Source organism: Arachis duranensis, chromosome 5 (assembly GCF_000817695.3).
Source record: "Arachis duranensis cultivar V14167 chromosome 5, aradu.V14167.gnm2.J7QH, whole genome shotgun sequence".
Lineage (NCBI taxonomy): Eukaryota > Viridiplantae > Streptophyta > Magnoliopsida > Fabales > Fabaceae > Arachis > Arachis duranensis.
In genome coordinates this window covers 21,862,812-21,876,433 of record NC_029776.3, presented here as the reverse complement: position 1 = coordinate 21,876,433, position 13,622 = coordinate 21,862,812, and the positions used below count along the sequence as shown (strand labels likewise).

The 13,622-nt window shown below is 31.9% G+C and overlaps 1 protein-coding gene across 2 annotated transcripts in view; it reads left to right on the top strand.

Annotated features, from left to right (window-relative positions):
* Window positions 1-13,622, top strand: part of LOC107488755 (L-tryptophan--pyruvate aminotransferase 1-like) — a 60,062-nt gene extending 46,440 nt beyond the window's left edge. Inside the window, exons 1-5 of one of the 2 annotated variants that reach the window (XM_016109518.3) lie at window positions 9,084-9,232; window positions 9,427-9,733; window positions 11,762-12,045; window positions 12,765-13,072; window positions 13,348-13,622. In XM_016109518.3, coding sequence (XP_015965004.1) covers window positions 9,102-9,232; window positions 9,427-9,733; window positions 11,762-12,045; window positions 12,765-13,072; window positions 13,348-13,541 — 1,224 coding nt within the window. In that variant the 5' untranslated portion in view covers window positions 9,084-9,101 and the 3' untranslated portion in view covers window positions 13,542-13,622. Of the gene's footprint in view, window positions 1-9,083; window positions 9,233-9,426; window positions 9,734-11,761; window positions 12,046-12,764; window positions 13,073-13,347 lie in introns of those variants that run through there. The other variant, XM_052262338.1, reaches the window with a different exon arrangement.

The following is a 13,622-nucleotide window of genomic DNA, read 5'->3' as shown; positions in this document are numbered from 1 at the left end:
TCTTATACCACGAAGATTCTGTTGGGGAATCTAAGAGATATGCGCCCGGCCTAGAGTAGAACGGAAGTGGTTGTCAGTCACACGCGTTCATAGGTGAGAATGATGATGAGTGTTGCGGATCATCACATTCATCAAGTTAAAGTGCAACGTATATCTTGGAATAAGAATAAAAGAGAATTAAATAGAAAGTAATAGTAATTGTATTGAAACTTGAGGTACAGCAGAGCTCCACACCCTTAATCTATGGTGTGTAGAAACTCCACCGTTGAAAATACATAAGTGAAAGGTTCAGGCATGGCCGAATGGCCAGCCCCCATGGTCTAAGGACTAGGCGTCCAGAGATGTTCCTCAGATCTAAAGTGATCAAAAGATGTCTAATACAATAGTTAAATGTCCTATATATACTAGACTAGCTACTAGGGTTTACATGAGTAAGTAATTGATGCATAAATTCACTTCTGGGGCCCACTTGGTGTATGTTTGGGCTGAGCTTGATCTATCCATGAGTTGAGACTTCTCTTGGAGTTGAACTCCAAGTTATAACGTGTTTTGGGCGTTCAACTCCGGATCATGATGTTTTTCTGGCATTTAACTCTAGACAGCAGCATGTACTTGGCGTTCAATGCCAAGTTACGTCATCAATTTCCGAATAAAGTATAGACTATTATATATTGCTGGAAAGCTCTGGATGTCTACTTTCCAACGCCATTGAGAGCGCGCCATTTGGAGTTCTGTAGCTCCAGAAAATCCATTTCGAGTGCAGAGAGGTCAGATTCCAACAACATCAACAGTCCTTTTGTCAGCCTTTTTCAGAGTTCTGCTCAAGTCCCTCAATTTCAGCCAGAAATTACCTGAAATCATAGAAAAATATACAAACTCATAGTAAAGTCCAGAATAAAGTCTAGAAATGTGAATTTAACATAAAAACTAATGAAAACATCCCTAAAAGTAGCTTGAACTTACTAAAAACTACCTAAAAACAATGCCAAAAAGCGTATAAATTATCCGCTCATCACATACCTTCCCAGCATGGCAGCAGCGACGACGGCACGGTGGTGGAGGCGACAACATAGTAATTAAACTGAATGGTGGTTCAACCCTATAAGAAAAAGGCTGAATACCATCATATTTACTCTCGGATTTAGCCTCAATTATTAGTGACGGATTTACCGGTGAAATTATTGGCAAATTTGACAATAAATTTATCAGGTAAATAAGTTACCAAAATATTCGATTTTTTCACGATAAATGTACTGTAATATTTGGAGGGACAAAAAGAAAATTTGGCGCGATCTTTACTAGCAGAATTACTGTTGGATACATCTGACGGTAAAAGATCAATTAATGGAATTTTACATTTTGTCATGCGCAATGAGTTACCATCTGATTTATCCGCTGGTAAATTCAAATGTAAAATTGGCTTTAAATTGGAATCATGCGCTCTCTCTCCCTCATTTCGGAAGACCACTCTCTCTTTCTAAATCGCCGGCTCCCTCTGTCTGTGCATATCTCTCCCTCAAACCACCTTTGGTAGATTCCTCCGCCAACGACGACCACCATCAACATCCTCCAGACCACATGGACTGGATAGGTACTCATTGTGTCGCTTGGTTCATTGTCGTGCCACCAATTTAGTCACTATTGTCGCTGCTGTCCCCACTGCTCACCGGAGCTGTCCCCTTCCTCCATCTGGGTAGGTTGTCCTCCTCCCTCTTCATATGCTATCCTATTTTATATTTACAATTTTTTTAACTGAAACTATAAATGCAGCCCTGCAAGTTGGTCACCGCTGCTGCCACTACATCGTACATGCTGCCACCACCACGCCGGAGAAGTCCTTTGCGTTGCGACTATCTCTAGGTAACTCACTCACTACTTAGTTTAGAGTAGTTAAATCTTAAATCCTAATTTATCTAATTTTAATTTTTTATGTGTTAAAAAATATGTAATTAGAATCTTGTTATTAAGTTATAAGTTGTTATTTTTTCGTGTTATTTTTTCCTTTATAAAAGAGCAAGAAATTTCATTGTGTTAGACTTTTAAGTTTTGATTATTAGTTTTACATTTTACTAAGTTCACTTTTATTTTAGATTTAAAAGTCATGTACCTTTAATCATGGGTTGTTCGTGCAGTACTCAAGTTAGTTTTTTATCTCTAAATGAGCTATGTTGTCTATGTTTTATGTTGGACTTACTTAGCAATCTACCTGCCATATGAAGCAAGTGTGTCTGGGCCAGTCCGATTCAGGTGGATGTACCAGGTGGATTGGGTCATTCAAGCGCATCATGAATAATAGAGCTCAGATCATGGGTAGCATCTATAAAGTATTCTTAGTTAAGGAAACATCCACACTTTGCTCCTTCTCTTTTGAGTCTCATGTTGAATCACGGAGAGCAAGAGTTTGAAGGAACGATGAGAGTGGAGAATCTCATCAAGTAAATCAACCTATCTAATATTTGTTCCGAAATGAGTTTCAATGGGCAAGGGTAGTGAATACTGGTTAGAGAAAAAGAAAATTGATGTCGCACATCTGCATGTATTGCTTAATTGTGATCAGGTTTCACCCTCCCAGACGTGAGTTTTTTAAATCTTCATAAATATTGTAATTAGTGAGATAATAACTTCATCATGTAATCAAAACTTCAGTACACTAAAATGTTTTTAGTTATCCTATTTTATAATAGGTTATTCCAAGAAATGAATCATGATACATCACTCAACAATTTTTTACATTGGTTCAGAGAATACGTCAGAGTGAATCTAATTGACACAACAGAATTGGAACTAGTTGCACTTAGTTGGGACCTAATGAATAAAGGCACAAGCTACCTAATCTACAATGTTAATGAATATATGTTTCATTCTTTACAATTGTCAGTGGAAAAGAAAACAGATAACACCAGAATCTGGGTTTGTAAGGATGCAGGCGGTGGTCATTCTGATTAGATTGGTATGGTGTGTTGTACAATATAATTCGATTATTTTTGTCGCACTAAGTACAAGATGTGCATGTTTAAATGTGAATGGTATAATCCAAGTTTGCGACTAGGAACATGAAAGCAAAAGGACTACAATATCACTGAAGTAAATATGACCAGAAAATATAGACACTATGATCCTTTTATTCTACCTCAAAGTGTACAATGACTCAATGAGTATACTATTTGCCTTATCCGAGGTCATGCAAGTCTAGTTGGATGGTTGTGCTTAAGACTAAGTCAAGAGATAACATCGAGTCTGATGGGACAGAGGGTCAAAAATCTTACCAAAATTGATGACCTAACTCTTTCAAAAATGGTAGTTGATACTGGTGATCCGATCGCCCTTAGGTCAGTTGATATGGATGATGACATCATTGACCTTAGAGTAGATGAAAAGACACTACAACTAGAGGACAATGATATTCAAGAAGAAAAGGGGGTCAATAGAGACAAAGAAGAAAAAGATGAGTTCGATGATCAGAAAATTACCTCAAAAGAGGAGGATGAACCAAAGAAAGAAGATAATGAGTCTGAATAAGGTAAACCTAAATATAGTTTAACTAGCATGTTGTATGTTTAATCTTTATTTAGTAAGATCATATGCAATTACAATGCACGCTAGCCTTAGTTATATCTTAAGTATTTCTTTATCAAGCTTTGATTATATTATGATATAATTATATTGTTTCAGGTAGGCATAACGACAGGTTAACGTGTCACAAGCAGGCCTTGTTTTGATTACAACGACAATAACTATCAAGACCCATAGTTATTAGGACTTCATTTTGATATATTTAGCAGCATTTTATTTCTTAATATTTTTCTTCTGTATATTTGATATTTCACATTATTTTATAAATCATTGTTTTCAGATAAATTACTAATTTATTATTTACTAATTGGAAGTTGATTATTAATTATTAAATATCGAAGTATATTATAGTTAAAAAAATTAAAAAAATAAAGCTACCGTCAGAATTACCCAATAGTAACGATCATCCAATTTAATAAAAAATAGATTATCGTCGAATTTACTCTCGGAATCCGCCGCAAAAATTCGACGACAATTCCAAATATTTGATTTTTGTAACCTTAATATCATATTTTTGTAACCTTAATCAGTAACCGGCAGATTATTGTCGTTATTCTGTCGGTAAATATGTTTAGTATTCAGCATTTTTCTTGTAGTGCAAAAAGGGAGTTAGGATTTTTTATTAAAAAAATAGGATGGAATAGGGAAAGGGATGAGGGCAACCTTCTAGCTAGACGATAAAGGAAAGATGTAGCTCTGACGACAGAGGGAGCAGCAGTGACAACTCTTCCAACATCGGCGGAGCCAGAAGGAGCAACTCCATTTGAGGCGACGAAGCAGGATGCAAGTGATTCTACGCATTTTCAAAAGTGAGGGTGCAGGGCTGCACATTTTGAATTTAGGTCAGCTTTATCGTCGAATTTACTAGTGGATAAATCCAATGGTAATGTATTACAGTGCGTTAAAACGTAGCGTTTTACTAAATGAGTTTACCGGTAGATAAATCATACAGTAAATCCACCCCTAATTTTCGCGCCTATTCTTTTACTTTTACCTCCAATAATTACTGCCAAATTTATCATCAGAAATGAAAAAATCTGTTGGTATTGTTTTGATCTGACAAATTTGACACCTCTACCATCGATAAATCCGACAATAAATTTTCCGCTAATGTGCAACGTAAATTCGATGTTATTCAACATTTTTATTGTAGCACGTGATGAATTTATTATAGAAAGGAAATCTCTAAATTCCTGGTCTTCATAGTTAGCATAGTTCAGAGATGATATCTTCTCATACCATACATGAATGAAATTTGTGAATAGTTTTATAAAGGGTTTAAAATGATTTTATGGAAGTGAGACAGGATAAGGGTTTTTCTTATAATAAAGTGGAGAAAGTATATGAATGACAATATATAGAAATAATAGAAGATAGGAGAGAAAGGTCACCTAGCACTTTTGTATAGAAAAGAGAAATAGAATGAGAAAGAAAGAACTGAAATGGCTCTTAGGTATGTGTATTGTGTTATAAAAGTCTAATTCGCGTTTAGGTGAAATCTTCGATCTAAATCGTCACTTTGTAAACCCTATAAAGTTTTCTACCTTTGGAATTTGAAAATACCTATTAGATACAAATTTATAGAGAATTGAGTTACTTTTAAAACGAACTTATAACCAAGTCAATCGGATAACTATAACTTGAGATATTTTCAAAATACTATTGGTGTGTTAGGTTGGTTTATTACAATGCGATTTTCTACTATGAACTTGTAACAAATTTATCTATCTAATTAAATTTGAATTTAATTTTGTACCAGCCTCAAAGAATAAAGATAGTTTTTTCATATTTTCATATAACCAAAGATTATTCAAATTCAATAATTATAGAATTAGTTATGAGTATATCTTAAAAGGTTGTTTATTATCAGTTAGGAATTCACTAAAATTAGTGTTTTCATATTTTTAAATTTTAAATTAAATATTTTTATTTTTCAAGTGCATTATCTTTTAATTTTTTATTATAAATTTAAAATTTAAATTATTATAATTTTAATTAATTAATTGTTGAATAATAATATGACTTAAAAAAACTAAAATGTTACAATAATATTATCTAAACGGGTGGCTGCTCTTTTTTTATTTTATTTTTTAAAGTTAGGAGTGAGACTTGAACCTGAAACCTCTAAGTGAAGATAGAAAGACTATGCCATTTGAGCCATATTTTATTGGCTTTTTAATATACGTGATTTTACTGGATATATCTTGATTGTCTATCTGACATTATTGTTAAGGGCAATGCTTACAAAAATAAAATAAATGGTGATATTCTTAATAAAAAAAGCTCCATATTCTTTTTTTCTTTTACGGCTGAAACTTAAATTCAAGGTTATGAGAACCGAATCGATTATTAAACCAGTCAAGTGACCAATTTAATGATTCAATAGTCCTATTGGAATTGAACTATGGTTGAATTGATTTAATTAAATATACAATAAAATTATTAAAAATTTAATATATAATTTTAAATATTTAAATTTAATATTTTTTAAACTAACAAAATTTAAAATTTCACAATTTCACATAATAAATTGTCCATAATTTATCATTAAAAGTTCATAAAAAGTTTAAACATCAAAGTTTATAGCTAAAGAAAAACTTACCTACATAAATGACAAACACATAATGTTTTACTACCAAAAAAAATAACAAATAAACAAATTTTCAACTAAACAAAGATATTACTCATCAAAAGTTATAATCATCATTAAGTGTTCCAATACCCTATTATAAATAAGTAATCCAAAAAAAATAACACCTCAGTCATAAAAAAATACACATTCAAGATAGTTAATCAAACTGAACAGAATTGATCAAAAAATAGTAAAAACACATTCAAGATTCAACAGAGTTAATCAAATTGAACTATTTTGTCCAGTAATTATATCAAACGTAATCAACCTAAATCCAGAATCTATTTTGTCCAATAACCGAAATTCATAATCTAAAATAGTAAAATGTAAAATACAACAATTCATAATAATCATAATTAATAAAATAAAATAAATTAAACTAAATTTTTGAAGAACTCAAAAAATAAAGAGAATTGAATAACATAATCACTTTGTGTAATTTCATGGTGGCAGAGAGATCGCTTTGAGGAAAAAAGCACACTGCCGATGCTGATAATGGTGGAGGCTGATGGTAACTTAGTAGCTGATTGGCTTTGCTCCTTTGATGCGTTTAGGGTTAATATATATATATATATATATATTATCGGTTTTTGCAAAATAATTCTTGGCATCCACCAACCAAAATATCGATTTTCAATTAATTCGATTGTACTAACCGGTCCGATCCAATTTTCAAAACATTGCTTAAATTAGAACTATGAACAAATAATTGGACATCAATTACTAAACAAAAATCATGGGATATGATTTATTTTAGAACATGGTCGATGGGATATATATATGTTTCATTGAATGAAAATTTGACCAAATATTAGTTTCTATGAATAAATATAAGAGAATTCACCACATTAAATAACATTAACAAAATTAATTTTATAGATGAGTTGGAATGGTGGGTGAAAGCATAGTTATCAGAATTAAATTGGTAATTAACCCAGTCATATGACCGGTAATCCATATCTTTCATAGCAGGATCAGTCTCCTCTAATAGGTTTGTCACAATATATGTATATCATAGTGATTTTTTCACAATTTATTTACAATGACCACAAGCAGGATCAGTCTTCTCTCTATTATTATAAACTCTTTTAACTGTAACATCAAGAGTTGCTGATGATGCTTATTCTTGAGATGGTGGCATGTTTGATGGTGTTTGAGATGAAGATATTTTTAAAATTTTAGCAAAAGAAACAAAAGTATTTCAGCCACAAAAAATTTATCTAAGTGAGTTTTTAAGCAACACAACACAATAACCACCAAAGTTCACTAATAATAATCAACAACAAAATTAACTATTCAACCTAAGTTCACTAAAATTTTCCCAGGTTCAGTTCAACAACAACTCTAAAAAATCAAATACAACAGCAGCAACTACCAGATTCAACAACAATTCTAACTAAAATTTGTTCCAATTCACCAACAACAACTCTAAAAAAAGCAACATTCAACAAACAGAAAGAATAGCAATAACTCTAAAATTTGTTCAAGTTTACCAAAATTAACATTGAACTAGAGAAAGAACAGCAACAACAACTTTAAAAAACCAAATACAACAGTAGTAACTACCAGATTCAACAATAATTTTAACTAAAATTTGCTCAGATTTACCAACAACAACTCTAAAAAATTAACATTCAACAACAAAAAAGAACAGCAACTCTAAAATAGTAAAATTTGCTCAAATTTACCGAAATTAACATTGAACCAGGAAAGAACAGCAACAACAATTCTAAAAACTAAATCAAATAGCAACAACCATATTCAACAACCACTAGATTCACCGAAATTAACATTGAACTAGAAAAAGAATAGGGTCAAAAACTAGAGTTCACCTGATTGATGAGAAGACGACCACCACCATCACTCGAAGGAGCAGATGCTGCTTCACTGGTTTCGACGAAGCGAATGCAGGGGCACGGTGAGAGACCGAGAGAGCAACGAGGTGAGAGACCCAGAGACTGAGAGTGATGAACTGACGACTGACTAGGTGAGGGGAGAGAAGACGAGAGAGTGACGAGGTGAGGGTGAGGGGTTGCCGACGCCGAGTTCGAGAGAGCAGAGAGACGAGGCTGGCTGCGGTTAGGGGGTGATTTCACTCAGAAATTTAGAATAATGGCTCAAAGTTCATTCAAAGAGGGGGATGGGGGTGGCTTGAAATGATGCCGTTTCAGAAAAAAAAATTAATAAAAATGATCCGGACCGAATTGGATTAACCGTCCAGATCATCGAATTCGCATAAAATTTATCGGGTCGAACCGAATTTCACCAGGTCTATTATATAGCCAATTTAATGAGTGGTTTGGTTCGGCTAAGTGATTAGATTTTTGATCGAACTGGCCGAATCGAGTCGAGTCTAATAATTATGAGCGAAAGGATTCACCAATGCTAAAATAAATTAAATGACTAGATAAAAGTAATAATGTCAAAAATAGAAAATTTGAACACCTTTTGGACTGCTGAAATCTATTGGATATAAATATTACTGGTTTTGATATTTTGTGGTTTTGGTGGTGGTTGTATCTTAATTGTTTCTCTTATATTTTTGTTAAAAAATCATTTTATATATTATTTTTTATTTGTTGATTGGTCAAATTTTTCAAGAGGGGTCATATACAGCAACTCAGCAAGTCATTTGTCAAACCAAATTAGTAAGAATATATTCTTTTTATGGTATATCTGCAAGAAAATATTTTACCCAATACAAATGGAGAAAAAAAATTAAATCATGCATTCATACATCATGCATGGACCTTACCTTGATTGAGATGTATGTGCATAGACCTCTCTTCCTCTTATATATATATATATATATATTCATACTCGCTAATAGAATTCATCACAAGCATTATTATATTTAAATCATAGAAAGAGTTGTCACTTCTTCTGATTTTCAACTATGGTGGTTCTGAAGGCTGCTTCTCCTCCTGTTCCTTCTGTCAACAAAATTAATAACGGCTTCCCTTGTTCCAATGGCACCATCAAGCCTCTTATCACCCCATCTCCGAGTTCCTTCATCAATCTTGATCAGTAATCATATAAATCTCTCTTTTTTCTCTTTCATCCCACATTACATACATATATCTACATACTCTGTTCGTTCTTTCTATATGACAGTGTTACTAATATATGCATATTATTATTATTGTTATTAAAAAAATAATATTATTATTCTTAATGTAATATATGATTTGTTTTAATGGAATAAAATGAATTGAATACAGAGGTGATCCAGAGGTGTTCAGATCATACTGGAGGAAGAAGAGTGAAGAGTGTACGGTGGTGATAAACGGCGAGGATTTGATGAGCTACCTGAGCGACACGAGCAACGTGTGCTGGTTCATGCTGCCGGAGCTGAGGGAAGCCATCCAGCGGCTCCACCGCGTGGTGGGGAACGCCTCTGCCGGCATGGACAAGCACATCGTGGTTGGCACTGGCTCCACTCAGCTCTTCCAGGCTGCCTTGTTTGCTCTCTCTCCTTCGGATTCTCCCATTCCCATCAATGTCGTGGCTGCTTCTCCTTATTACTCGGTTCGTTACTTTTTCATCTCACTACTTGTTACTTCAAATCTAATTCCTCACTCATTTAACTAACAAGTCAAATTGAATCACTAATTTGGCCATTTTTTTTGTTTTTTATGGTCATTTTGAGTATAGCTTTTACACTAGATTTGCTTTTACAATATTTCTTATTTTGTTATTGCTCTTTATATCTTATTTGATTTAATAGATTTGACTATTTATTTTATTATTATCTTTTATATCTTATTTGATTTAATAGATTTTTTGGGGAAAAATGTTTTCCCTTTTAAAGCATCACAAAAATATATAAAAGATTTGAAAATTGTCTTCCTATTTTATGTAAAAGTTTTTTTTCGGTCCAATTTGATATTTAGTAATTTATGAAGATTTTTTAATATTTTTTAATATATAAATTATTTCATAAATAAGTTGTTAATTTTAAACAGTAAATTTAATATATTTGGTTAATACTTTTTATGTCACAATATTTGATATATGTGGCATCTAGAATCTGTTTGGTGATTTGGTCTAATGTTTGTTCGTATAGTTTTCTCTAAAAGATTTATCCTCTAAATGCAAACGTAATTTTATAGTCTAACTCATATTTATCTAAAATTTAAAAGTTTAGTTTTTGCATTCACTTTCTTTTGTTAAACCATTAATTAAAAAATTTATTTTCTATATATCTACTAATTATATAATTTATTTTTTATATAATGAATTATATTTTTTCTTTTTATAATATTTTTCTGAATTTTTTATAAAATTTTTATTATTTCTTATTTATATGAGTTTTCTTTTTTATGAAGCTTTTGTTGTGTTTTGTATTGTGATTCTATTAATCTCATTAAAAAGACTAAATTAAATAAAAATTAACATAAAAATAATATTAAAATCTTAGCAAAAAATTAGATCTAAAAGAGTACTAAAAATACTAAAAGTATTAGAAAAACAGTATTAGAATTTATTTAAATATTTAAAATAAATTAATATAAAATAATTATTAAAATTTATATTTTTTAATAATTTTTCATCTAAAAATAATTTTAAGTAATACTATCCAAAATAATATTTAATTTACTATAATATATTTTGATATAAAAATTGATAAATATAAATTACATTGACACTAACAAACTCTTAGTTAAAATCAATTTTACAAATGGTTGTTTACAAACTTTAGAACACAATACCCAAAAACAATCTAGTTATTCAGCACTCAGCCTTTAGATTGCTAAAATATATCTTGGAAAAAAACAAAGAAGAGAGACAAAAAAAAAAAAAAGAGAGGCCTATTTTATGTTTTGGCGCGCGTTGTCATGTATGGTAGATGAATAACATGTTAACATTACGTTTCTTGTAAACACCATGTCTCTTTTGCTCCCTTTAAGGGCCCACGGTACTGGGTCTCACTTTGCTTTATGGCTGTCATACCCTTAAATAATTACTCCAACAGTTTTTATTTTTATTTTTTTATTTAAAAAATTATGTTTAATTTATTATTTGTATAAACAATCGAACATATTTTTGTGACAAATTCATTCTTCATACATATATAATTTAGTCGTAGTGAATCAATCTTAAATAAGTGATGATGAGGAATGGAAGGGTGTTGTGCAGAAAACCTTATTAGGAGACCAAAATATGACAAACATGTCTATTGGGAACACTAGGCTTCTAAGGGAACATGCAACAAACACATGATTCACATAGAACCACATGGATCCATAGATTCTCTATCTCACTGTATGCAAACATTGTAACATGGCCGTGTCTCTCTCTTGTCTTCTTAATTATTTGATACTCTAATATTTAATATTTCCAATCAATTAATTTTAAAAGTGGTTGACTTAATAAATGATGATCCAAATTGCGTGCCATTTAATTTGCACATGAAACGGCGCCAAATGATATGATTCTTTCGTTATTAATAATTTATCATTACTATTGATGTCTGATTCTAACAGGTTAAAATTGTAAATGTTAAGTCAAATAAAACAATTTGAAATTATTGAGTGTTTGTTATTATAATTGCAGGAATATAAAGATGAGGTTGAGATTTTGCGTTCGGGGTTGTATCGGTGGGGAGGAGATGCAAGGGAGTATGATAAGAATGAGGAATATATAGAGGTGGTAACTGCCCCTAACAACCCTTGTGGAAGCATAAGGAGAGCAGTGGCAAACTGTGAAGGAGAAGGGAGAGTGATTCATGACTTAGCGTATTATTGGCCACAATATACTCCCATTACTCAACAGTATGACCATGATCTTATGTTGTTCACATTCTCCAAATGCACCGGCCATGCTGGTTCCCGCATTGGGTTAGTATTCATCAATCAGCGTATCCCTCTTTCCATTTAATTTAACGGAAATATTAATAATAAAAAATATTAACTAAAAACACTAACAAGTAACAACTTATTTTTTGTGCCAATGAGCAATAGCTCAAATGGCACAGACTCCTCATACTCAATTAAGAGGTTGCGGGTTCGAGTCTCTTATCTTCCCAAATTTAAGTTAATGAGTAATAGTTCAAATGGCATAGTCTCCCCATACTCAATTAAGAAGTTGCGAGTTCGAGTCTCCTATCTTTGGTAAAAAAAAAAAACTTATTTTTTGTTTCTCTAACATTATGGTTAATTAAATTTAATTATGTGCCGACATCTCACTCATCAATTATAACAAATAGATTGTTGGCAGTTGGCACAGAGCATAAAAATAGTTAATTTTTAAATTTTAAAATAAAAAATATCATGTTATTACCATTTATTTTGTATTTCTAAAAAATATTAATTTCTCACAATTATTTTTTTTTAAATAGCTACCAACAATGTAAAGTTTAATTTTTGCGTTGCAATGTGCATTCCAATGATTGCCATCTCAACAATTGCAACCGAATCCATAATCAACATATATATGGGTACTTTATGTATGAATTTTCAAAAGTAAAAAATCAAAATAATGTTACAATAATAAAACAGACTAATATTAACAAAAAAATAATTTTTTAATAACTATATTTTGATTTTGGTATGTGAAGGTGGGCAATTGTGAAGGACATTGAAGTTGCAAGGAAGATGACAAGGTTCATTCATATGAGCTCAATTGGAGTGTCAAAAGAATCTCAAACCCGAGTTGCTAAGATCATAGGAGTGATCTGTGACAGTTACCAGGAAATAGGATCGTCCCTAGATCCTGATGAGCTCTTCTTTGAATATTCGAGGCGCAAGTTGAGGGAAAGGTGGGAGAAACTAAGGGCAGTTGTTGACAAAAGTAACCTCTTCTCCTTGGCCAAGTATTCTAAGGCCTATTGCACCTTCACTAACCACACATCTGAATCTTACCCGGGTAACAAAATTCATTTCATTTTACTTAGCGGCCGAGGAGTTTATGACAGGAATAGATTCTCTCAATTGTTAAAAAAAGTTAAGGGAGTAAAGTGTGATCTATAACTCTTCATCGTTCTTTTTCATATTTTTTCTTAGTCCCACTTATAAAATTAATCGTGAGAGATCACACTTTATTCTCTCAATTTTTTTTTTAAAATTGAGAGCATCTATTTTCGCATATGACTCAGCATGCATTTTATATAATGACTAGTGTATTAATATATATTATTGCAGCATTTGCTTGGATGAAGTGCAAGGGGAGCATAGAAGATTGTGAGAGTTATCTGAGGAATTTGAAGGTGCTTGTACGAGGAGGGAAGCGATTTGGTGTTGATCAAAAGTATGCAAGGGTTAGCTTGCTCAGCGGCGATGATGTGTTCAATGAGTTCTTAACCAGAATCTCAAATGCTACAAGGAATAGGGAATAGAAGTTAAATTAATTAATACATACTTGTTAGATGAAAATTAATCTTTATTATTAGATGTGTGTTCAAATAATTAATCCACAG